A 27,050-nucleotide genomic window follows, 5' to 3' on the forward strand; every position below is an offset into this window, starting at 1 on the left:
TCACTTAACTTAGCATATGCTCCCCCTGCCACTTAGCCAGAGTTAGATGAATGCATGGAAGCTCCCTGATTAAGATGAATGACTTCAGGAGGTGAAGCACTCATACACACAATGAATGGACTGTGCAAAGCCAAAGTTACAACAGTTTGTAAACTGATTTTACTTTATTGCTCAGAGGACAAAACTATGTAGACGCATCATTTTTATTCATTTCTAGGTAAAAACTGGAGATTAAATTGTGAATGCAAAAAGTTTATTAGCAAAAAAATACAGGTCCAGTAATTAACATTAAACCTGTTTCACAGCATCGGGGTGCTGTCATTACAAATCTCTCAAGCGGCTGCTATGGTTTAAGAAAACTTGCATTTTTATGTAAGCAATTTCACACCGTGAAATCTGCAGACCTAGCATCCCAACTACTTTTCATACAATTAACAGCTGCATATAAAAGGCGTTCGACAATGCACGGTACACTTGGGTAAAATGCTTGTAATAGGCGAATACAGTAAAACCTTTTGTACCAAAGAAAAGTGACATTTATTAAAATTAGAGCCGAGAATTAAAATAATTCAGAAGAATGTCCCTAAATATCTGCATAGTCCAACTAATGTAAAAGTGTTATAAAGATGCAAGTACTTGGTTCCATACGAGATCTGTAAAGTTAGGGCTGTTTTATCAGCATTAAAAAAAACAAACAAAAAAAAAACATGCTATGCTACAGCAGTAAACAGACTGGAAAGAAAAAGTAACTGTTAAACTTGAGTCTAACATTTCAAGCTGCCTTTTTGATAGAATATTAAAAAAAAATAGAGGTAGATGGTTAATATTAGTGGCCAAACTATTCTAGCAAGAGCCTTCGATGCACTGTCAAGTTTTTACACTTGAAGCCACCTGAAGGGGCTTCATGAATAGAGGAATTCTTTCAAAAAAGCCAGCCAGAAATCCCGTTGTACTGATAAAAACAGTTTCAACTGCATGTATTTAGTGTAGAGAATGGAGGAAGAATCAACTGTCACTATACCACCATAGGGACACCATTGCTCAAGCACTGCAGCTCATGCACTTATTTTAGGAGAATGCCAAAACTTACTTATTTGTTTCCTAAGCACATTTCTCAAATTTTGCAGCTGTTTATTTGGCTAATAACTAGTCAAAATAAGATTGCAGGGTGCCACGGCGGCGGATGTCACATGTCCAACAATGGAAACCACCTCCCAAGGAATTGGCATGACGAATATTCACTTTAACTGTAGAAATGCCTGCAAGACACAGAAGGCAGAGTCTGTTAAACCAAGTCACAGGTTAGGCACTAGGCAGAACACTAAACAAAGTTCAGTGCTCATGACATGATGTGTCCGTCTCGTATTTATTGGTTAATAATCTCTCTGAGCAGTACTAACTTAAGTTTTAGGCAAAGAACAGGGAGATGTGAATATAGCTTACTTGGCTATTCCAGCCTTACCTGCAGCTATATATGGTGCCAGGAGAGAAGCCTACATTTGACATGTTAGGGTATGCTAGTCAAAAGCCAGAAAAAACCCAGACAAACCCACAACCAAAATCTGTCTTTGCTGTACATACATGAAGAATCAGGGAAGTGTTTTAGCTCTTAGGGTTGAGTTAGAAACCTAAGAATCCGGAGTTCAGATACTAAGTACGTTGTTTTAATAGAGTCACTTTCTAGAAATAACTTTAAAAAAAAAAAAGTGCTCGGGGCTTTTATTTCTTCTTTGCAGTGCAAGAGTTATACAGATTGCCCACAAACAAGTTAAGCTGCTTCTCCCTTCATTTCACCACTGACATTTGAGCTATGGCTCAGCTCCCACACAACACCAGTGGACTGACTGAGGTCACACCACTGAGAACTCTTTCTGAAGCAAGTCCTTCTCATTTCTAGGGGTTTACAGCACTGAACAACCAGTTGCTCAGCTGTTCAGTAGAGCTGTTTTGGTTCCTCTTACACATGGATTTTGGGCGTTTCATTTGCCTTCTGGTTTCTGAGCCATTAAGGCTCATGTCAGACTTCCCTGAAACTGAGTACTAAACAATTTGCAATTAAGAAGCCAATATAGTCACATAATTCCAGTGCCTGGGGTTTCATATTGTGAGAGTTGTAATTAACTCATGAGAACTGGCAATACTCCACATCAGCCTACATAGTTTTGGGGTGGACTGAGCCCATTGTACCTGCTCAATCTAATGGATTCCTGTTTATGGTGTCAAAGCACTCACGCATGCACACATGCGTAATCTAGCTATGTGTGAAGTCTTGCTAATACCGCCAAGTAGCATGGCGTTCACACTTCCTGCAACCTTCATGGACAAAGATTTATCAGAAATATTATACAATGGCACTGACTACTATGTGCAGTTCTGGTCTCCACATCTCAAAAAGGATGCAATGGAATTAGAAAAAAAAATATAGGGCAGGGCAACAAGGTGATCAATGATACATAGAGCAGCTGCTGTACCACAAGAGACTGAAAGAACTATTATCCTTAATTATAGCAAAAACAGAGCCCTACTAGCAATATCTGTTTTTAAGATAAGACTTAACCCTTATGCCTCAAAACAGAAAAGGAGAAACTTCAGCACAGAAAGCAAGTGATTTGCCCACTGCCAGATACCTCAGATCCTATCCCCAGTCTGCTCCCTCCAACTGAATGCTATTCATGTGATCATAGCTAGTATTATTTTAACTGCAGTGTGGTCAAAATCCAAGTGATTGATCAAATCCTAGCTTGATTTCCCGGCCTGTTTAAACAGCAAGTCCTACTGAGAGATTGAGACATTACAGCTTAAGCCACAGTAAAGAAACTGATTATGCTACTCATTAATGGCAAGATTTCTCCTTACAAGTTTAGACAACTCCTGAACCTCCAGGGTTATATATAAATAACACTTTGGTTTCTACGGTCTTTATTTATAGCATGACAAGTTTAAATAGACTGAATCCGTCTCTTCTCTGGTAGCATTATTACAGGTTCTCCCTATCCTCTGTTCAGTCTGCTGTGTACTATCATTTTATGGACAATTAGTTCATGTTCTCAACCAACTCCATCCCTAACTGCTTGGGAAAAAATAAAAAACTGAGCCCTGCCACAGAGCCATTTCCAGAAGCTGCCACTCCTAGGGGAGCTATGAATCAGCTGAAATCCCTTCATCAAATATCCCAAGTTTGACCATTCATAGCACAAAGAAAGTTTAAATCTGGGGCTGTAAGAATTTTTGTGCAGTTCAGCCATGAAGGATAAGCAAAGCTGTGCACAGGCAGACTTGCCCATCAAATGCTTATGTTTTTTCAAGAAGAAAAATTGCATTGCAAAATTGAAGAAACTAACTTCTACATTTAAAAAGGAACAAAATTCATTCAGGAAGGATTCTTTGACTTGAAAAATCAGTGAATTCATTCATGTGATTCTCACCCAGGAATTCAATGGGTAAAACAGTTCTTCCATTTGTACAGTACTAGCCACTCTACCTATTAAGAGTGCAGCCATAAGAATAGGTGACCTCTTAGAGAATTTTACTTTGGCCTGTACCTACGCAATGAACTAGCACTCACCTAGATTTTCAAACATCTTCTGAATGGAAGTCTCATTGGCATCCACCATCACACGTTTTTCATCCAGCATTAAGACATTCATGGAGAGCCATTTAGAAGACATCCACAGTGGGTGTCCTAAATACATTAAAATGAATGGCTTAGTCCTGCAGTCATGCATTCAGTTTCATTCTTGCCTTATGCACCCCAAGCTGCTGGTCTTACAAATGCAGAGCAAATGCAACGTACCATCTGGGATGAGTGGAAGTGGAGGCTGAACCACTGTCCAGCCTGCCTTTTTGAAGAGTTCAATCTGAAAGAGATTTAATCTAATTAGGTTTCCAACAGGATTTAAAAATGTCTTCCCATCACTTTCCCCTCCAGCCTTTGCATTTTTCCATGCTGCCTCTTATGCATGGCATACCTTCACCTCATTCAAGTTCTTCCTGCAAAATCAATTTTTCATGTAAGCACATTTACAAAACATATCCACGGGTTCATCGCTTTGTATTAGAATTCAGTTCCATGGCTTTTGTATTCAAATCTATAACATAGAAAGAAAGAGGTATGCAAAAAAACTTTGGATCCTATTGATCAAGAACAAATACATAAATAAGTGAATGGTATTTTTATATTTGCATCATTATTTCTAATGTATTATTTATTGATGGACAGAGCACTAATTGTATCACTTAGACTTCTGTTAAGCCAATGAAACTGTAACTGTGCTTGCCAAGAATCACCATATAGTCTTCTACTATTGCGTCATGCTCCACAGGAAACATTAGAAGGCAAATAAACTGGCTGCTGGTGTAGTTATTTTAACAAATAGCATAAGTCCATGGTCATCCTAGGAAACAGTTTATTTTTACTAGGAAATATTTACTATAACTATAAAAGTATGTTTGCAAAGCCAAGGGGGCAATTTGGATATAGTACTGGGGTCTTCAATCTCATAGGGACCTGCGCACGCTTGAGTGCTTATAGCATTGTTTTATTACAAGTCCACCACAAGGGGGAGCTCTTCTTCTGTAGACCTGGTCACCAAGTTGCAGGTTGATGATTTTAAGAGCCATCCCATACTAATGCCTTACTTACTACCTTCAGGGTCTGTAAGCGAAGACATCTTACAAATAAACAAGAGAATACAGAAGGGTCATAGTCCTCTTCCTGCACCATTTACAACAATTAGCTTTTCCCCACCCAGTAGTGATGTGGCACGTTTTACCCATTACAGAATATCCTCTCTCCTTTGAAGTGCCCTTCCCAGAGTTACTTAACAGCCAAATGAGCTGGCAACTATTGGACTCTTTCCTTTGGTGTAATTAATAGTGCAGCTGAAAAACAGGGTGGGCTTCTAGAAATAAAGAAAAGCTACTCTTCTGAACAGCAGAGATATTGTAGCCTCTATCTGAACCCAGGTAGAAGAAGTACAATATTATGTGAAATGCTCTGCAAGTAGGATCTATTTTATCCATTTGCTTTGAGATTCATAGGCAACTTTCACAAACACACAAGCTATGGACAACAGAAGTGGCATGATAACCACATTCCATATCTCCTTGCTATGTAGGGGGCAAGCAGCAGTGAATGGGAGTAAAGAGCTGAGCTGGTCATTTTTGTGGCTTGCTCCGAGGTGGAGTCCTGGTACCAGAGCCTACTGACATTCAGATGTACAGTTCAATAACCATTACATAAAGCCTTGAACTCAGTCCCAAGGACCAGTAGAAGCTAGAGTCCAGGGATTTACATAACTGAAAAAATAACCCTTTGCACCAGCTACTGTATTTAGCTCAGTTGGTAACAACATAATGCTAACACCACCAAGGTTACAAGTTTGATCTCTGATTGGACCAGATGATCTCATGAGGTCCCTTCTAACCTTACGATTGTTTTTCTAACCAATTCCAAGTTCTGAGTCAGCAGTTATTCTGCTGTCATGTAGCTTTGCTTCTTTTCCCTTGTCAGTCTTACCTGTTGGCATGGACGATCTGGGTTGGACAGCACAAGGCCAGGTCCAATGATATTAAATGTGGCATCAATGTGCATAGGGTTAGGATCTTTAAAAGAGATGATGTGTACTCTATATTCAGGTGCCAGATGTCGCCGCATCCACTCAATGCCCATGTAGTTAGTAACCTGAAAAAATGGTGACAAATTGTGGATTTGCATTTTATATTTATAAGCTAAATTATTTAAGAACTTTGATCTTGATTTCCTCGTTTAAAAAGAAGTATGCACTCTCATTTACAAAATCTGCCTGACCCATGTCAGACAGACACCAGACCACTGTCTGAGGTTTATGGAAAATCTAATTTCCCTATATAGAACCACAGGGTTAGAAAGAATCTCAAGCCAAAGCCCTGCAGAGATACAGGCTTCGCTATTCCTCAGTCAGACCCCTATCCTTCCTCTTCTTAGAAACTTCTCAAAAACTTGGAAAGTTGTGTTGAGACCCCACACCTTTCCTGGGCCCTTTGTTTTTACTTTCTTCTGTTCTCATGGTCAGGACACTCTCCTGAGGTTTAATACAAGTATCTTTCCTGTGGTTTAAATCCATTACCTCTTGTTCGACCTTCTGGGCCAAGGAAGGACAGCACTCCTTTGTCTTCTTCGTGGCAGTCCTTCCAAAACTTGACAACCAGTATCACACTCTCCACCCCTTTAAGCTCCTTCTGTTCAAACTAAAATGTACTGAGTTCCTTCAGGTTTTCCTCATGTCTTTCATTCCAACCCCTTCATCTTTGTCACCCACCTCCGCATCCTCTCCACATTTTTTCTGTATCCTTCCTGGAAATGCAGTGCTCAAAACTGGATAGTATGATCATCTGCCTGCTTTGTATAATGCTCCTTTTAATGCAACCCAAATTGCATTTCCTTTTTTGTGACAGCATCACATTGCAGATTCATAATGAGTTTGTGAACACCATAATACTTTTTGGCAATGCTACTGCCAGCCCAGTTATCCCCATTCTGTACTTGCACATCTGCTTTTGTTTCCTTATATGTAGTACCTTGAATTTGCCATTGCTGAACTTCCTTTATTGCCCAAGGCCTGTTCTCCTATTCAGCAAGATTCCTTTGCACTTTAATCCAGAGTGTTCACAGCCCCACTCTACTTGTGGCATCTGCAAATCTGTATTCCTGCAACCCCATCATTAATAAAAGTGTTAAAGAATACTGGATCTGGAACAGAGTCTTCTGGGAAAAAAACACCCCCTGCCATCACTCCATTCATAAACCACAATTTGTTTTACCATTAAATGAGGGGGGGGAAAAAAAAAAGATTAAAAAAAAAAAATCAGCATTTGAAAAATATTACAAAACTGCAGGAAGCAGCTCTTGCCTACCTGGCTTCTTTGTACAAAAAGATCTCTTCCAGCTCTAATAAAGTCAGCAGCATCAAAGCATGGCTCATATTCAGTGGTCACAAATTTTCCCTGAGCAGCCAGCTTATGTCTATCTTCAACAGAGCGGATGGGATAATCCTAGTTGTGAGAAAGAGACAAGACTATTCAAAGGCAAACTTAGTCTGAGTTGTCAGTGGAAAAAGGTTATTACTACAACTGCTACAGTCATTTTAAGGTTATAAATATACTGGCATCTGGTATAATCCTCAATGTTATTTTTCTTCTTTTCTCCTCTTCCATTATGTGTAAAAACCAAGGAGAGAAAAAAAGCATACATGAAGCTCAGTGATGCATGGACTCAATTAACTGAAGCAGCTAGCAGTTTGCCAAGTGAATTCAGAAACAAGTGTGTTTAAAGAGATGGCTGTTACATAAGAAAATTGATTTTCCTAGACTGTGGTCACCTCTAGAACACTGTACCTTCTGCACTGGAAGTAAACTTTACTAACCAAGATATTTCACTGTATCAAACGTTAACACAAAGCTGTTGTCAGACTAACGTTGTATATACCCTGTGGTTTGGAAAAAAGCACGCAAGTTTGCATATCCAAAGAGACTGCACTTAGTGCTTTTAATCGTGTTTTAGAATAGCACGAGGAAGAGAGTCACATTCTCCCCAAATAGCTCCCTGGGTAAGATCTTCCAGATCTTTAAGCATGGAAGTATTCTAGCATAAACAAATGATGTGAAACAATCCCTTATTGATAAGAAAGGGCCTCCGCTGTGAGAAAGGACGATACAAAGAATATAAGCAGCCAAACCAGCATGCATTTTGTATCCTAGGCTAGGGACCTTCCCTCAAGTACTGAGAAAGTTCTGCCATTGTCCTGGAAGAAAATTAGCAAAAACATATATCCCACAACCAATTCTAACCATCACAATGAGGTATATGATGACTGATAGTCTCCAAGCCTCAAAGAAATTAGGCCTTGATAGGTAGCTACCAATATCTCAAGCCAGTAAGTGAAGTCAAAGCATAGGCTTTGGGTAAGGTCTAAAATAAACTAACTGCAGAACTTTGAATGTTAATAGGGGGCTCCTACATTACCTGGGAAGTCTACTTCTAAGGGTTTTTTGAGTTATTAATCCTCACAATATCTCTACAAGATAAACATTATACAAATTTCTCTCTTCCTTACAGGTGAGAACACAATTTATTGGCCTCCATTTTCTGAAGAATACAGCAAGAGAGTCAGTGTCAGGCTTGGAAAGTGGTTCCCTTCTCAAAGTAGTACAAGCACATTTAAGATAGCCCTGACAACATCCCCTTTAACATTTTCTCCCTCAGTATTGTTTTGAGTTACCACATTAGATAACTCAGATCCGCTCTTAACTTTACAGTAAACTTACCAGCATAAAGCTTAACTATTTCATAGATTTCACAGACATCAGGGCTGGAAGGGACCTCGGGAGATCATCGAGTCCAGCCCCTGCCCAAAGGGCAGGAAGTCAGCTGGGGTCATAGGATCCCAGCAAGATAAGCATCCAATTTACTCTTGAAGGTGTTCAGTGTAGGTGCTTGAACCACCTTCGCTGGCAGGCTCTTCCAGACCTTGGGGGCTCGGACAGTAAAGAAATTCTTCCTTATGTCTAGCCTGAAACGGTCTTGCAGGAGTTTGTGACCGTTCGACCTCGTCATCCCTTGGGGCGCTCTGGTGAACAAACGTTCCCCCAGATCCTGGTGGTCACCCCTGATAAACTTATAGGTGGCCACCAGATCACCCCTGAGCCTACGCTTTTCCAGGCTAAAGAGTCCCATGTCTCTCAGCCTATCATCGTAAGATCTGCTTTCCTGACCTCTGATCATGTGCGTGGCTCTCCTCTGGACTCTCTCAAGCTTCTCCACATCCTTTTTGAATTGTGGGCCCCAAAACTGGACGCAGTACTCCAGCTGCGGCCTCACCAAGGCCAAGTACAAGGGGAGAATGACGTCCCGGGATTTGCTCAAGAAGCATCTATGGATACAAGCCAGCGTTTTGGTTGCTTTACTAGCTGCAGCATCGCATTGCAGGCTCATGTTCATCTTGTGGTCAGTGATGACCCCCAAGTCTCTTTCTTCTGTAGTAATATCCAACGTAGCACTGCCGAGCCTATAAGGATGCTGCAGGTTTTTCCTCCCAAGGTGGAGAACCTTGCATTTTTCGGTGTTAAACACCATCAGGTTCTCGTCTGCCCATTTGCTGAGCTTGTCCAGGTCAGCCTGGATCACCCGCCTATCTTCTGGCGTGGATGCTTTGCCCCAAAGTTTGGTGTCATCGGCGAACTTGGCCAGTCCACTCCTGACTCCAATGTCCACATCATTAATGAAGATGTTGAACAGGATGGGTCCAAGGACAGAGCCTTGAGGAACCCCACTGGTCACAGGGCACCACGATGAGTGACTGCCATCGATTACAACCCTCTGGGTCTGACCACAGAGCCAAATTTCCCAGCCAGCAGATCGTGGTGGAGTCAAGGCCACAACTGGGCAGTTTGGCCAAGAGGTGATCATGGGATACCAGATCAAAAGCTTTTTTGAAGTCAAGATATACGACATCAATCTCTTCTCCCTTGTCCAGGTGATAGGTCACCTGGTCATAGAAGGAAATGAGATTGGTCAAACAAGACCTACCCGCAACAAACCCGTGCTGGCTATCCCTTAGGATGTTAGCCTGGGCCAGTCCATCAAGGGTGGCCTCCTTAATAAACTTTTCTAAGATCTTCCCCAGGACAGAAGTCAGGCTAATGGGCCTGTAGTTAGCCGGATCCACTCTCCTCCCTTTCTTGAAGATCAGCACCACATTGGCCTTCTTCCAGTCTTTGGGCACTACACCAGAGCGCCAGGAGTTTTCAAAGATCCGTGCCAGGGGCTGGGCTATGATGCTCGCCAGCTCCTTGAGTACCCTGGGGTGCAGATTGTCAGGGCCGGCTGACTTGAAGGTATCCAGCTTCTCAAGGTGTTCCTTCACGAGGTCAGCATTTATGGAGGGTAGTGGATCCCCATCACCCGGATCTCCCTGTCCCATAGCAGGCATGGGCATCCCATGGGACTGATGAAAGACTGACGCAAAGTACCTATTTAATAGGTTGGCTTTTTCCTGGGCATCAGTTGTCAGTTGCCCCATCTGGTTTAGCAGGGGTCCAACGTTGCCCTTGCTTTTCCTCCGGCTCCCCACATATCTGAAAAAGGACTTTTTGTTGTCCTTGATGCTTGAAGCTAGTTGGAGTTCAGTTGCAGCCTTGGCTTTCCTGGTTTGCTCCCTGCAGGACCGGACCAGTGCAGAATAATCCTCCTTGGAAGTGAATCCCGTCCTCCATCCTTTGTAGGCTTTCCTTTTTAGCCGCAGGAGGTCCGCTAGGTCCCTGGAGAGCCAGGAGGGCTGCTGTGCCTTTTTGCTGCCTTTCCTCCATGTTGAAATAGATTTAGCTTGTGCATTGAGGATCGCTTCCTTGAGAAGCAACCACTCTTCTTGAACTCCCATCTCCCTGGGATCATGGTCCCTAATTACATGTTAAAGCATTAAGACAGGCAACACTAAGTCATTCTACAAAAGCTTTATAAGAACTATTTCCTTTAAGAAGTCCCAGCCAATTTATTCAGCAAAGAATATTTGGAGGAACACTCATCAATAATTTTAAATCTTTCACAGGTTTCTTTTGCACATTTCTCTCCCTTTGGCTACAACCAATTTCTAGTCAGTTTTACATTCTGGTTTTCAATAATTAACAACGCATTCTACAAAAAATGGGTCTGGTACCACCACTACTAAAAATGTTTTCATGCGTTTTGTAAAGCTTCATGGAATGTAAAGCGCAGTCCAAAGCCACCCAACAACAAGTGCCATAAAATGTGTCACCTGGAGTGGGGACAAATGAAGGAAAGAAAATAATACCTGGTCATAGAGTTCATCTGCCATTGTGGGCTTGGGTGCAGTTGTCCACTTGGCCCCACAGTTGAAGTACTCCTTGATGACTGGCCGGTATGCTCTATATTCAAAGAAACGAGCTCGCCAGGCCATTGGAGCCTCAATAATTTCATTTCCAACTACCAACAGGATGTCTCTTGGCATAGCAGCATACATACCTAAAAGGAAAAAAAAGACAGCCACCAGGCTATATGGACAGGAATACATATCTTGAAATAATTAACAGCTAGAATATCTGCAAGACACTTTACTGAACTTAGCAATTATGAACATTGTTTAAAACGTCAATTCAAATCTTATGCATCTCTGATTTAGTCCATCTATAAGATGCATCTCTACCCTGCCTCCTGCTTGTCTTCAGACTAACGTGGCTAAATACCTTTCTCTGCTCAGGATGACAAGGAAATAAGTAGTAAGAACCTCAGTTACAAGATGTCATTTACCTGTAGACTCAAAGTCAGGTGTTTTATATTTGACTGACCAGTCAATTGGCTCAGGCCTCTTCACAATGACTCCTTCCATTTTCAGAATATTGCACATTTCTTCAATTTCAGCAACAGCTTTTTTTAAGTGATCTTTGGGGAAGCTCTGACCTCCAAACTGCTGGTAGAATCCCCAATACTTTTCATATGTGTTGGCCTGAAGAGAAAAAAGGACAGATAGCTCAAATAACCACTCTACTTGATAATGTTGGAGTTATGTTGTAGCTGTATTGGTCCAAGAAACATGCAAGTTGGTCCAATAAAAGATAAATCAACCACAATAATTTTTCTTCTACTTGGGAATATTTCAGATGATGGAGCTGATTTTATTAAAGCAGCTATTACTCTTCTAGTCACAGGTTTTTGTACGTCTTCCACTGTTTCACCTACATGTCTGATGTCCTAGTACTGTTTCCCTGAATTCCTTGCAGATGTTCCTTCAGAAGTGACACTGTCAGTGGTGTGGGAATCCTTCTACTACCCAGAGACTAGAACCAGGCAAATAGGAGAAGTTTCATGACTGCAAATAACTGCTGCCAACTCCTGGTTGAGAACTGCTTTTGGAGCATTAATATCTGTGCAGGCACTTTCAGAACGAAAACTTGGAATTGCACTTGATGGGGTTTGTGTGTACGTGCTCTATGATGTGCACATGTTAGGACTTCAGAAGTATAAATGACTGCCACTTCTGAAGCCCTGCTCTGAATGGTCAGCAAGCTGAGTAGCCCAGTCAAGAGTTAAGTTAATATTATCTGGAGTTAAATTTCAATAGTACATGTTGAGAAGGTTCAGACAGCCAGAAAATAAATAGCTCCCCTGTCGGTTACAGTTGGCATGCATGGCGCACAGCCTAAGATAAAGATATCTTCTACAAATAGAAGAAATGACAGAAAATAAAAATGGCCTGCAATGTGACAGCAGCATGATTTCTTTTGCATAAATATCTTTTAAGATTAATCCACTGAGTTACCTTATTAGTTACCTACCTAAATGGAAGCCAATAATCTCATTAAAAGTAAAAAAATATTTCCTGCTACTTCTCTTCTAATCACAACCCTCTAGCAGAGCCCACTCCTAATGATCTCACTGACTGGCCTGATTAAAACCAGGTACCAAAGACTAAATGACTACAGCTGAATATTATGGCAATCAACGTTCAAACATAAAGCTTTCATTTCTACCACCTGTTACCATTTTTCCATCTAGCTAACATCACTCCCTCCCCATTTGAAAAGAAACCAGATATTTTAAACCTAAGTTTCTCTTGCTGCATGAGTATTAAGACAGCACTAAGGGCTTGGGCACATGAAGCATGTACTCTGATGTAATTTCACTTCACTGCAGGATAGAAGTGGAGCAGATATACCATACCCAGCCTTAAACTACTGTAAGTCATGCAGCTCTAGGGCAGTTACTCATCTGAAGTACTTGAAGTCTCCAAACACGGGGGTAAGCTACAACAATGTACCAGTCATATGTTTGCTCCCATGGTTGATTTCAATGCAAATGGGCTCCTTGGCCACCTTGTCACTTAAAGCTGTATTTGTGACTACTGTAGACAGCTAACTTAGGAGAGGTGATTGTGGGACTACTCCTTATACAGAGGTAAAATTCAAGGTAAATTACTTTAGAGGGTGTGGACACAGAACATGATTACTAAAATGGAGATCTGAAACAATAGTCAGTGAATGCAGATGAAGTTCATTTTCCTTTTATACATATGGATACTTGTATCTTCCACAATTGTAGAATCCCTGTTGGTGTGTAAAAGCCAAATAACAGATCTGAAAAGCTAGTGACAAGGGTATGTTTGAGCAAAGAAATGAACCATCGGCAAAAGCCAAGGAGCAAGTGATAGAAGATGCGTCAGCTTCTGCTACTTAATATTTACACTCCAAAGTATTGCCCAAAGGTCCAAGTCAGGTTCTGGGCCTCCTTGTGCTAGACACTGTGCAAACATAACCCCTACCACGATGATCCCAGTTTAGGAAGATGGGAGAGAAACAGTAATACAAGGACCTTGAAGTTAATCTGAAAGGTAAACTTGTCTGTGAGTTTAATCTTTTGCTGATCCACTTTGCCCTCTGGTCCATCTTTCCACCCAGCAGTTTTTACTTGTAATTACTACTTATTCTCCTCTGCCTTCCCACTTCAAGCTTCACTTCAGCACAGTGGTGCGCCAGTTCCAGTGAGAGTCTATATATACGCTCTGAATGCAGATGCCCCACTTCCCAGGAGACTGCCCTTGGGCAGGAAGGGCCCTTAACGTCCATACTTTAGGGGAAAGAAACATGTTTTGTAAAGAGATGGGCAGAAAGTTGGTTTGCCATCATTTGTCACAGGGCTGGACTGAGACATATGCCATATACAGGTACTTAGAGCCCCTACTCCTGGGCTTCTGTGAGAACTTTGAAATCTCTGCACTTGTTTTTCAAGTATTATTTTTCCTAGCCCTCATGGTTGAGGAAAAAACCTGGAAAATACAACAAATCTATAATGAAATTAGTGGCCTCTGCCTCTGTGTAGATATCCAAAAACAACTCTGAGGCTCCTCTGTCAACTCTAGGTGGTCACCGTGGCTGCCACCATGTGAACTGCAGCCCATCACAGCACTCCAGGAATGGGCTTGGAAGGTCACTCACAGATGTACAAGGAAGGACTTGGCTCCTGCTGAGACAGATTCCAGCTCTCCTGTACACAGGAAGCGATGCTCATGGGACACTGGAGTCTACCCAAACAGCAAGGACAGCCAGCCTTCCTCATTAGCCTGGCAGAAAGCCCTTGTTACCACCTCCATGAGGCAGGGTACAGCTTCAATATGCTCAGCAGAGCTGTGGTTTCAACATATGGCTGGCATGGAGATGTAGTCAACCAGTGTGTCTGGAGGCATGTCTACAACAGTGATCTGTGAGAAGCTGAAGGGTACTTACTGGGAATGCCACCCCAGCCAGGAGCTCTGACCCAGAACGGGACCTCTGCACTGCAGTGGGAGCTCCCGGTGTGCCCCAAACCAGTCTTATTGCCACGGCAGGTTAAAGGTATTGGGGCAAATTCGAGCCAGGGCAATATCTGGGGGCAGAGCTAGGGAGAGAAGGTGAGGAAGGAGGAACCCTCAGCAGGATGGAGGCTGGGAGCACCCAACGCTAGATTGACACCCAGGAGCCAGGTAAACACCCAATTGGGCTCCAGGTGTGGAAGAACCCCCTTTAAAGATGGTAAAGAAAAGGGCAGAGAGAAGAAAGGAAAGGAAGCCAAGGAGGGCAGATGCTCTGGAGCTAGGGATACCAGTTATTTCATTTATTCAGGAACAGTGATCAAGCCCTGCTGGCCGCCAAGTAACTCAGGCACAGCCGCAGCAGGAAAGAAAAATCGATGAGCGGAGTCGAGAGACCTGGGAGAAAGGAAAAATGAAACCCAGCCTCTCCAAGGGCCCTGCAGCCTAGACCCCAAGGGGAAAAGAAGCCAGGGCTGGCTGAAGAAATAGGGCAGGGAAAGCAGTGTCCTTTCCCAGCTGACCTTTATAATCTCGTTAAAGGGGGGGTTTTTTTGTTCGTTAAGTAGCCATGTGCTGCCAATCAAGCCCAGAGTGGTCCCAATCAGCGCAGAGGGAAAAGGGAGCTCCCCAGCCTGCCAGGGAACGTGGGAAAGCCAGTGCTAGGAGAAGCCTGGTAAAAAGCCCAAGAGATAAATCAGGGCCTACTTCCCGGAGAACCAAATGTTTTAATAATAACAATAAAAAAAAACAAAGGAAAGAAAGGAACCTCTCCAGTCTAATCATTTAGCTGCTTTCCCTGTTCATGGCCTCGGGAACTGGCGGTCAGTCGCAGTGGAGGTGGGTAGTCACCACCTCCCTTTCATTAACATCTCCAATAATTGAAAGAAATATCCTTTTCAACATCAAAGTCATGGCAGGCGGGGAAAGGGACAGCGAGCGTAGGAAACCCTGACCAAAGGTTGGGAGCACCCCTGAGCGGGTCAGTGAATGTCTGTCGGATGTAAGGGCACACACACACATACCTGGTGACTACCTGATGATCCCATAAAATTTTGGGCTAGTGAAACACCATCATTCATCAAAACAATGGACCTGAATCATCAGATTGGATTTATCCAATCTGGCCACTTGAGCTTCTTCCCACCTACCTCCTGAACAGCTTCCCTTCTGTCAAGGGCCTTGGACAAATAGGGGAAAATTGAACTTTTTAAGTTCTGGAATGTCCAAGCACACAACTTGAAAAAGTGATATGCGCTACCAAGTTGAAGAAGGGATAGAGATCACTTCACAGTTACCCACCTCTGCAGTGTTCAAGCAACTTGCCTTTCCTCTATTTCCCACTTTTCTTTTTTTAATCAGCTAGTCTGGGGTAATCTGATCGCCACACAGACTTCACCAGCTGTTCCAAAGTCACATGTAGATGATGTGACATACCCAGCATTCCTGTGGAATCCAGTTCAGTTAACAAGACAAATCAGTCACACAGGATAAATGCAAGTTAGTTCCAAAACCACCAAGAATGAATTTGGACCCAGTGAGTGCAAGGAAATCTTTACTCCCCTTTTCCTACCACACATTCTCCTCCAGCCACACATACTTTCCTCTTTACTTCCCAAGAAATTACATGGTTGTGACAAATCCAGCTGTAGAAGGGTCTCGAGTCAAGCAATGTCAAGATCACACTTTAACAGTGGGGATGTGTGCTCTCTGTCAGTACAACACAGATGGTATGTCCTTAGTGCAGCGATTTTGGGTTGAGTTCACCTCCTTACAGCCACCTGCCACAAAGTCAGAATTTGTCCAAACAGAGGTTTTGTCCTGTGTAAGCATGTCTTGCTCCTAACAGATTAACTAATGGTATAACCAACATTTGACAACATTTGTATGTGTAATAAACTGTGATTTCAAAATGTAATGGTCATACTATTAATTATTTGTAGGAGGACTTAATATTAAATGGCTCTTCAACAAGCAATGAAAGCAACCTACACTTCACATGAACATGTATTTTAGAGATTTAAAAAAACTGTACTTTTTATTACTTAAGAGTTTCATGTCAGATATCTATTTTGTGTAGTGGTAACATTTTTCCCCAGTTATATATTCAGACCAGTAAAGAAGACCAATGTATTGTTTTGTAAAAGTGAAGAGAGAGACTTGTACCAAGATACTACCAAGGTTTATTAAGAAGTAATCTCTCCCCATTTCTCAGCAAAGATATTTTCCTGGTAAAACAGTGCTCATATCCTTAATAAAGTGAGGTCTTTTTGTTAAGAATATTGTGTTTCAATATTTACAAACTGTGCATATTACAGATATTTGTCCCAAGCTAAAAAGTGTTTAAAAAAAAAAAGAGCCATCCCCTCCCCCACAAATGAGCTACAAACACCAACATGCTAATTCACAAGGGTTAACCCTCCCAGCAATTAGTGCAAGGGTCATTCAACTTCTAGTGATTTTCCAAATGTGATACTGATGCACACATTTTTGTAGCATCCATAAGGGTGTGTACTAGCCATCAAGTGCCAATGTCATTTATATTCATCAGACACACAGTGGTACCTCACTTCCATTCATTCATTCCTCCTTCTTATGCGAATCACATCATTTACAGATCGCAGCCAAAAGACTGAAGTGGCTGCCAAAAACAAGTCTTTCAAATTACAGGAGGATATGTTGACTGCAGCTGTATTCACTCCACAAAATTTTTAAAAATAGGTATTTTGCTGGATTATCTGAAAACTATAATTTTTTTTTAAATTTCAGAGAGAAAGAGAGAGAGCACAGCACTAATTATCCCAGGCTGAGTGCCAAGCACATGTAGTTGTACTGCTTCTAGTTTGCAGGCTAGAAAGTGAGGAGCTAGGTTGGATATCTCTTCATGACACTGCTCACAAAGGGTAGATGTATCCTAATTTTGCTGAAGGGAGTTAGACAAGTGCTACAGAATTTTGACCACAAATAATGTTACAAGTTAGCTATAAAAGCAAGGTAGAATTTTTTTCATGCCTTCAGTTGCTTCATGAAGTGCAAACATTACCTTTGATTTTATAAATTGCATCTACTTTATCTTTTACGTGAGAAATGCCATTCTCAGTTAGCATATTTTCCTGGTAGGCTTTGGGTTTCTTTGGCCCATGCAAAATGAGGTGTCACAGCTGATCTGCAGCTCCGAATAGGTAAAACCAGATCATGGCGAAATCAATAGTGATGTTTCCCTGACTTCAGTGGTGCCAGTATCACCTCAAGTGCACAAAAGAGGGATGGCAAGGGCAAACGATGAGTTTTATGTCTTGTGCTTGAACAGTACGAATAGTGATCTATTGGAACTTCTCCAATAGCTACTTAGTTTCTCTTAGAACCAGAAGCCGATTTCTAAAGCAGAACTAAGCAGGAAAAGATTTTTAAAAAGAAGGATATTTCACTATCTAGATGAAACCTGATGATCTGAAAATCCACTGTTAAGATGTTAAACATTTTCATCCTGCATTTAAAATATATTACATTTTTGTAAGTAGGTTAACATTAGCAACATGGGATCTTCTAGAGTATAGATTTTTATAAACATTTCACTTTGTTTTTAAACAAAATACTATTATTTTAAACACGTACACCAAAAAAAGTTGAGCTAGGGCACTTTAACCTAGAATGGGACCCAAGAACCAAGATTTGCAAATTGGAGGGAGCGTGGAGGGGAGGGGATGGGGTGGGATTGTAATCTTAATTCACAACATTAAATTATAATTTAAATGCTTTTGAAGAAAGAAGAGCCCAACATGCAGAGGAAAAAAGAAACTTCAGGAAGAACCCCACACCACTTTCAGGTTTGTTTGATATGAACTTCAGACGTGATAAGTACGGAAAGGACTCGCACAAGAATTGGGCTCCTCTGCTAAACTTGCAGATGTTCAGTGAGCTGATGCCTCACTAGGGACATTGTTGTGTTGCGAGACAAACAGATGCCTACTAATGCACAACAACATGCTTGGAAAATAGACTTGTATGTATTTCCATACAATGCTGAATCTACAGTATGGCAGTTCCAATTAGAACAAAATTGAAGCAAAAGAATCCTGCCAGCTTGCAGCTGTAACTATTAACCCCGTCTCTGAGAGTCAGCAAGCAGATTGCCTGGTTTAGGCTTGCTCTTTGCTCCACTGTTGCTGGTAACCCTGTCAGCACGTAGTGGAGGTAAAGGGGAAATCACATCAACAGCTATGCCAGTGAACTCCAGTGTGCACGTGGACCCTACAAACTAAGAAACATTATATGCAAAATGATGCATTTTTTCCAATATAAACCTTTTACCTTAACCTCCACAGAAAAAGGAGGGACACATGCATTTTCAGCTCTCCCTACAATTACTTCCTCCAGTGGGTCCCATTCATTGTATGAGCAAACAGGGCAGTCCTTCAGAACAGGATCAGTGGCCTTATTGTCATCAGCAGCACAGGAAGCCTCGGAGGCTGTGGCTGCCTGGGTGCTCTGGAAAGTTCGCTGCACCCATCCGGTAAGTGATCTTCCAAGCTTGAAAAGGGGAAAAAAAAGAAAAAGAAGGAAGTCAGGTCTTTCATGCAACTAAACAAATATGAGAGGAGATATTAAGCATCCCTGAGTCTTTCAAATGCAGTGTATGTTGCCTGGAAGGTTTTTCTTTAGAGCACAACACTCTTTATTGTAGGTATTCCACTAAAATGTTAATATTTCACCTTTAAAGAAGGACAGCTGTGTTGGACAATGAACTTAGGCCTCGGAGAGACCTCCCAGGTCTCCAAGTTCTGTCCTTTGCTATTTCAGACAACCCTGTCATAATCTGTCAGGCCATCTTAAATCCATGTAGGATTGCCCCCTCCCCTGCACCTTCTCTTTATGGACAGTAGGTCCATGAATTTAACAGATAGCATCAATGTGGCCACTAAACAGGCAAACCTAATTTGGCTCTGTTTTAGGTCCATCAATCAAGGCACAGAAGAGCTGGGTGGAGGAAAAGCATCTTTGCGGCTCTCGCTTTCATGGCTGCCCATTAGGGTGGCGCTGACACTTGCCAAGGTGCTAGTCTGGACAGGAGGAACAACCGCGAAGAGAGACTACAAGTCCAACCAGACACCCTCTGCGGGCAGGCCGGCCGGACGAGGGCACAAGGCGCTGCCCCACAGGCTACCATGCCAGCCCCGGGTTTCTAAATCCAGGGGTCCCCTCCTAGCGCTGGCCACCTGCACCGCCGGCGCCCAGGCATGCCAGCTGGCACCAGAAGGGACCGGCTGTGGAGAGGGAAGGGAGGCAGTGGCACTCAGGGGTGCCATCTTCAGACAGCTGCCCCCGGGCTAGGATGGATGCAGCCCCCAGGCAAGGCAGGGCCTCTCCTGTCAGTGCCAGACGCCGCGCCGCCCGGCCCGCTACGCACCCGCGACCCGATGTAGTGCACCGCCTCGGCTCCGCGGCTGCCCCCGCGCAGGCACCGCACGCGCAGCATCGCTCCGACTGCCCCGCGCCGCCGCCGCCGCCGCCGCCTTTCTGCCGCCGCGCCTCACCGCGCCGCCCCCGCGCCCGCCCCATTGGCTGCCGCAGGCCGGGGGCGGAGGGCTGCCGACCCCCCCCAGCGCCGCGCTGCGCTCCGGGGAAGCCCCGCGCTTGCCCCGCGCCTTCCCGCTCCCCTGCCCCGCGCCTGCGCCTGCGCCGCGCTCCCGCTGTCCCGGGTCGGACGTGGGCGGGGCCTCGCTGAGGGGAGGCCGGGCGTGGCAAAGCATTTCTCTCACACACACACACACACACACACACGCGCGCGCGCGCGCTGCTTTCGCACCTTGGTCCCCGCCAGGCCAGCGTGGGCCGTTTCTCTCCGCCTCCCTCGTTACGCGCACGAGTCAAGAGTATGCAGAGTTGGGAGCTTAGTGAGCAAGGCAGACCAGGGCAAATGACATTCAGCAGAATGAGGTGAAATACCCTTGGACTAGAGTTAATCGTTTTTTACTGAAGGGCTGCTGATTATGCTTTGTCTTGTTCCACACCAAATGCAAACCACTAATTTGTGTCGTCTTGCTTGAGTCTGTATTATGACTCATAAGCAGCAACTGTATCCGTCTTCTCTTACTTCAAAAATCTGTTCCTCCTTCTTGCTTCAAAAAATCAAAACCCTTTTCTTGATGCTATTTTTGGTCCAAGTTACCAACCAGTTTCCTTCTAACCTGGTTTCTTTCGAGGACTTATGGTTTATGCTGCTTGTTCTTAAGTTTTTAGTGCCAGGTTCTGCTGTCTTTGCTCAGGTCATTCTACTCAGATAGCCTTTTTGGAAGGAATTAATGATTGCCTTGTGGTTCAATCCAAAGGTCTTGCTTCTTCTCTTGTCGTCCTTGACTTATCAGCTAGTTTTGAACCTTTGGATCATTCTTTATCAACTTGGCATTCATAGTTTTTCTGACTCTGTACTCCAAAATTTATTTTCTGACTTACTGTCTGCGAGCAATCTTTTATGGTATCTCTGAGACAGTCTTTATTCCACTCTTTGAATCCTGCATCCTTTTCTCTGTACAACTTCCCTGCCAAGTGACATTTATATTGTTTGCGGTCTACTGTATCACTCTGTAGTGGTGATACTCTGTCATATATTTCACAGTCTTGTATCTTGCCCTGCTCCTTTTTGGATGAAAGCCAAGTATCAAATAAGTCTGTCTGGAACAGAAATCATTACCTTTTAATTGTTATATGTAGGGCTCAGCTTTGGAGTCTTTGCTGTCAGTGAATAGCAGTTACTCCCAAAAGTAAACCTGACTTACTCAACTAGGAAATGCAAATGAATAATTAGAGATAGCAAAGTGAGCTCTCTTTGGTTCATGCAATTTTGCCTCACTATTTGCAACATTGTCTACACTAATCTACCAAATTTCACTCCATTCATATCTCCCTGTTCTTTACTTTCATATCATTAGCTTCTAGGTCAGTTCAAGAATCCCACTTTTCCACTTAATGCTAGTAGTCAAACCAGTCACTCTTGTATTTCTTTGCTTATCACTTCTTGTATTTCTCATATGTTTCTGAAGAGAGAAAACCACCATTAGAACATAAGAATTTTATCCAATATTTCTTAAAGTCAGTATATATATTATTCAATATATTCTTCTGCTGTCATATATACATGATGAATGATCCAAAATAAAATAAAGCCAGTTTTAGTCACATAAGTATGTGGACATTGAACAGACTGCAACAACCCTAGGATCTTTGAATTTTACAAGACTTGGGGTAAACTGATACCATTTACTTGTGTGTTCCTTGCAGGTGCCAAGCAGACTGTTAGTAGCAAAGGAGGCTTTAAACACTCCAAGAGAAGGAAGCTCCTTCTTTCCTGGCTGGAAGGTGTATGCTGAAGATACTAGCATCTACAAAGCAGACTGTTGCCTACAAAAACTCATGTCTCTCCCGCTCAGTTAATCTCTAAAATCCCTGGCAACATTCATTTAATGGTACAATGTGATCTGATCCCCGATCCCAACAACTGTGCCTCCTGCCCTGGCACACGTATATCACAGGAAGTCCAACTATTGGGATCAGAGATCAGATCTAAATCCCACCACTGCTATTTGACAGTGCAGGGGAAGCCTGACTAGCCTCAGGGGGAGCCAGTACAGAGGAAGCTCGGGAGTGCTGGCCAGTTGGCCAGGCTGACAATCAGCTGAGTGTCCTGGATCCAGCTGACCTGGATCCTACCAGGCACTTGAACCAGCTCCAGTGCAGTCTGGGACCTGGGCTGACCATCAGTTCAAGACTGGAGCAGTTCAGGTCAACAATCAGCTGACTGTCAAAATCCCATGCCTCACAGCTCTGGCTGGATTGCTAGGTTCAGAGCATCAGAAGCTCCAAGCGTGGGGAAAGGAAGGGATTTTAAACTCTGCCAGAAGCCTCTGAGCCCCTACATCTGACAGCCCAGTGGGGAAGCTGCTTCAGGGCCACCCTTTAAAGCTCTCTGTGCACCAAGACTCATGGTGCAGGACTTGGACAGCTCAGAGCTCCCCTCTCCCCAGCTGCCCATGTGCCCCACACTATAACATGGTGCCTGCAGTTAAGGAGCCAAGAGCTCCCAGCTCCCCAGCTGCTGCTTCCAGGGGTGCCCTGGGAACTTGAAAAAGAGGGTGTGCGGGGGGCTGCCAGCCACAAGCCCACTGTTTAAAGTTCCAGGGAGCAGCAAGCTTGAGATAGGGAAGAAGCTCCCTAAAGTCAGGCTCAGGGTACCTCCCACTACCTGTCTCCAGGGACTGGATGGGGACTCTGGGTCCAGGACCTGACACTGCCCCCAGCCTGATCCTGCTGATTGGATAGGGGATGGCTGCATCCCAGACACTGGGGCTGCCCTCTGCTGGCTTTCTATGCTCAGCCAAGCATCAGGAGCTGTCATGGGTCAGTTCTCACATGCCACGCATTCAATTTAAGGCATGATGTTGTTGGATGTGGTCCATAACATGAGATCCCTCCTGAGCATGCACACACTGATTAGAGATGGGAAGGTTCTGGGGGAGCTAAACTTTCTACCTTGATGGTGTCAGTGACCCCCTTGGATCTGGGGAGCACGTGCAGCTGCTTGTGTGGTCCAGGTCAGTGCCATGTGCTGCACCTGAGTGCCGAGAGCACCATTGTAGGGTGTGTCGTATGCACGAGTGTGATTGGTGAGAAGAATGACTGACACGTGGTGTGATTTTGGTGACTTTAAGGAAACCTGAGACATGATTCGGTACGCAAATGGAATATGGATGCTTGAGAGTACTTGAGGTTTGAATGGTGTGTGGGTTTACTCGGCTGGTGATTATACCTGAGTGTCTGAGGCCTATGAGCCGTGACTGTAGCAGTGAGAGAGAGGGGTGACGTATCAGATTACATTATAATTGGATACTTACCTGGTAAAAGCATTATTGGATCGGGACCTCAATCATCCATTGGACTGGTAATTATCGCCCTTCCCTCACTCTCGGTCTGAGACCCTCTGAGGGAAACGACTGAGGGCCTGACTGTCACTCCAGCACAGTGAGCTTGTGACAGCCCCGATGCTGCCCCTGCCAGGTTTGTTTATGGTGTACGGCAGTTAACAAGTGTATATAGTTCATGCTTGATGTTATGTATGTTCCCCACTGTTAATCTTGTTTTTTTGTGATCTTGAGTTTATAATATACTTTTGAACTTTATTGGAGCCTTGGTGTGTTGATAGGGTATATAAGGGCAGGCTGTAGCTCTATGTATATCCCTGACACCAATCCACCCCTAACAGAGATAACACATGAAAGACCCTGGCTGTCTGAGGAGGCCTAACAACCCTCTGCCCCTTAGTTTTCTCATAGGTGGTCAGTGTCCAGGACACCCAATGGTGTCCGCCTTTCAGTGTAACCGAGCCACAAAAATATTATGAATTATATGTAAAATATCTTTGTGTCTCATTTGCTACATTATCACGCCATAAACTGGTCTTAATATGTGGGCAGGTTATTATTTATGGTGTAATTAACATCTTAATCACCTCTTAAATGTAAGGTGTGATCATGCACAAATCTAGCATTTTGAAAAGGGGAGTGCAGATAGTGTGCACACACATTTTTCATAATGAGGCATAAAGTCAAGTGAGTTTCCTGCTGCTTCCTGAATAGAAATGCTGCTGCCACTGCCAGGAAGTTGTTTTTAAACTTAGGGTGGAGCAAGAAACAAATGGCAGTGCCACTGTACCCCTCCTGGATCCACCCCTGCTTGTGCCATGGATCTTGAGTGCCACACTGCCTTCTGCCTGACTTCAGACTAACACAGCTCTCCACTTTTCTGTGGGTGCTATTACACACTAATAATATTTTTATAATGATCTCCAACTGTTACCAGGACTTAAAAACTTAAGCCTTCTTTCCATCCCACCTCCCACACTCTAGATCAGATCTTCTGAATTGGAATTTGCCTTTCTGGCTTTTTTGCTACAATTGTCTCTAGTCACACACTCCTGGAATAGTAAACTACTGCAGAAACAACCATGGAAATCCATTGCCATTAAGAATATACACAAGACTAGCCCAGCCCTGCTCTGATAGAGGACAAGAGGAAAACTCCCTGCAACTCCCATGAAGAATCAGGCTGTCCAAGTCTGATCACACAAACACTTTGACACAGAACATTATTTGTCTAAGAACCTCCCTGCCGCCCCGTCAACCACTATCACCACCAAAACCAAAACTGCTCATACAAGTAATAAAACTCTACCTGTGCTTAAGAGGTTTTAGATCAGGCCCCAAGTCATTACTTTTGTTTTTTATTCTGAAACTGTGTTTTGTTTAATTTGTTGGACATTAACTCAGTGGCTCTCAACTTTGTTAGACTTCAAGCCTCCCTCAGAAAATGCCACCTCTCAGGTTTTGCTTGTTTTTTGACAACAGAAAAAGAACAGAGCAATTCTTCTGTTACAAAGAATTCAGAAAGACCAAAACAGGGCAGAACATTTCTGACACTAGCGATTTCTATTTGAATCATGTTTGCATATCTAACAGTGCTAATGTTACTTAGCACCCTACAATGAAAGGAGCTCAAGGGACCCCGGTTGAGAATCACTGCTCTAAGTTTTCTGCTAGTCTGTGAAGAAAGGAATTGTAATAAATTTTATATTTAGATTCCTTAATGCTACCCATTATAAGCATTTTTAAACTAAAAAAATGCCTTTAAAGAGCCTCTGTAGCACTTGGTTCATAGCAAGAATTTGAGGTTTGGCAAGACAGAGTCCTGTGATCACAGAGGTGTCTTTTGCCATCCCTAGGGGGGAAAAGAACTGTATAAGACCTACAAATTTGTAAGCTGTCAAAACTGTATGTTCCCTGACTATATTCACTTTATTAGAGCTTGTTACTGAAATCCTTGGATTTTCTCTTGCCACTTCACATGTTCCCCTGCATTTCTCTCTAGACATCGTACAGAACTGAGCTTTTGAACAAGACAGGACAAAGGCACAATGAATTGTCATGTAGCTGTTGTTTCCCTCCATTAAATATCCATCAGCCAAGAGGTAGGTGCACTGGCTTGGGAACAAGACCATGCTGCAAGTCTTGCTGCTGTTACTAATGCTCTGCCTTTTGCAGCCTATAAAATGGAGCAAGGCACTGACCCAGTTTAATTGCCACTTACTTGTCAAAAAATGTTTTCAGTGCTTATTTTGCACACTGCAGTGGAAAGCAGCAAGATGTCCTAGCACTATCTTAGTCAGTGTATTTTGCAGATTGGCAAAGAATCAATAAGTGTGTGTGAAAATTCTCCTTATTTTGCACTTTCTGGTAGTGTTATAACTTACAGATAGCCTTAAAGCATAGCATGGATAAAAATCTGACAGAAAGCAGGAACCAGTAGCTAGAGGGATCTGTTGCAAAAATCATAGAAGAGTGTGAAAAAAAAATCTGACCTAGATTTTCCAATGCAAACCCAACCTGGTCTCATCTTGTTTTCATTTTCCAGTGTATGATACGAAGCCCTTCTGTCAGTGTTAGTGATATCTCACACACACAGACCCAGAAATCCTTTTGATGGGACCCTATATTTGTCACAATACTCCATCCACTTCTTGTAAATGAAACAAAATTTGTGAACTGCCATTGAACCCTCTTTCCTTAATAATTTAAGCAAGGCAATTACAGCATTTGACTGAAGCCATATTCTAAGCCTCCTGGCTTCGGTCAATGAGAAAAAATGAGATTCTGAAATTGTAATTAATAGAGGCTTCAGAATTATTCCTTCAAAACAAAAAGGTTGTAGTTACTTATGTGCTACCCCCTTCACTGCAAGAAAGAATGTAAGTGATGCTCTAAGTACTAACCATCTCTTCAGATAATTTCTTTCTCTCTGGAGTCAGTGAATTCCCTCAAAACATATACCTCTTAGGGAAACATAAGTTGTAAAAGGAATATCTGATTAGTTAATTAGAATATCTATCTATTCATTTATATATTTTTATGGCCCACATCACCTCCAGTCATCAGCTGTCATAGACATTTACCACTATAATGCAGCTTGACAACATGCCTGAGGATGCAACGGGGTAAGGAAAAGCTTAAGTCTATCTTCCCAGTATTTTTGCTGTACTGCAAAATTAAAAGAATTTAGTATCAATTGTTTAGTCTCAACTAATACCTTAATTTAGACATTTAAATTCACTTTTTTGTATTCACAAAGATTGTGGATAATATTTCTGTTGAACAATTTAAAATGCTACTTTATTCAAGATAAGTGTGAAAATGAGACACACTGTTCTTCATACACGTATTCATATTTCACAGCTTTTTACTTCAGTTAGCCCAGCTGCACCAGCACAGGTAGGAGAGCATTTAATTCCTTCTAATACACTGTGAATGGAACAATGTGCTAAATCCCAACCACATGCACCTGTACAGCCCACAGGTTGGCATATGGGTTGCAGAGATACCATTAATGAAGAACAGAGCAAGATAAAAGAGCTCAGCCAGATGCTTAGATCTCATGTTGAATTTGAAGAGTTAGCAATGAAAAAATATTCTTCCCTTCTTTGTCTGCTTATAGTTTCATAATTTCTAGGATCGAAAGGTACCTGAACTCATGAAGTTCAACCCCCTGCCCCGGGCAGGAACGAGCGCTGGGAACACAATACCCAAGCCAGATATCTATCCAACCTCCTCTTGAAGACCCTCAAGGTAGGGGAGAGCACCACCTTCCTTGGGAGCCCATTCTAGAGCCTGGCAG

At 43.0% G+C, this 27,050-nt stretch overlaps 1 protein-coding gene across 1 annotated transcript; it reads right to left on the reverse strand.

Annotated features, from left to right (window-relative positions):
* Positions 1–236: 236 nt before the first annotated feature.
* Positions 237–20,014, reverse strand: GATM (glycine amidinotransferase). The gene is made up of 9 exons (XM_090029267.1): positions 19,741–20,014; positions 18,645–18,863; positions 11,303–11,498; positions 10,827–11,017; positions 6,895–7,032; positions 5,519–5,683; positions 3,794–3,857; positions 3,566–3,682; positions 237–1,259 (listed from the first exon to the last, which is right to left on the reverse strand). Exons 1-9 carry the CDS (start codon positions 19,807–19,809, stop codon positions 1,147–1,149), a joined length of 1,272 nt encoding a protein of 423 aa, XP_089885393.1. The 5' UTR covers positions 19,810–20,014; the 3' UTR covers positions 237–1,146.
* Between the last annotated feature and the right edge of the window lie 7,036 nt (positions 20,015–27,050).

This window comes from Crocodylus siamensis, chromosome 15 (genome assembly GCF_052110815.1).
Source record: "Crocodylus siamensis isolate JL-2025a chromosome 15, ASM5211081v1, whole genome shotgun sequence".
Classification (NCBI taxonomy): domain Eukaryota; kingdom Metazoa; phylum Chordata; order Crocodylia; family Crocodylidae; genus Crocodylus; species Crocodylus siamensis.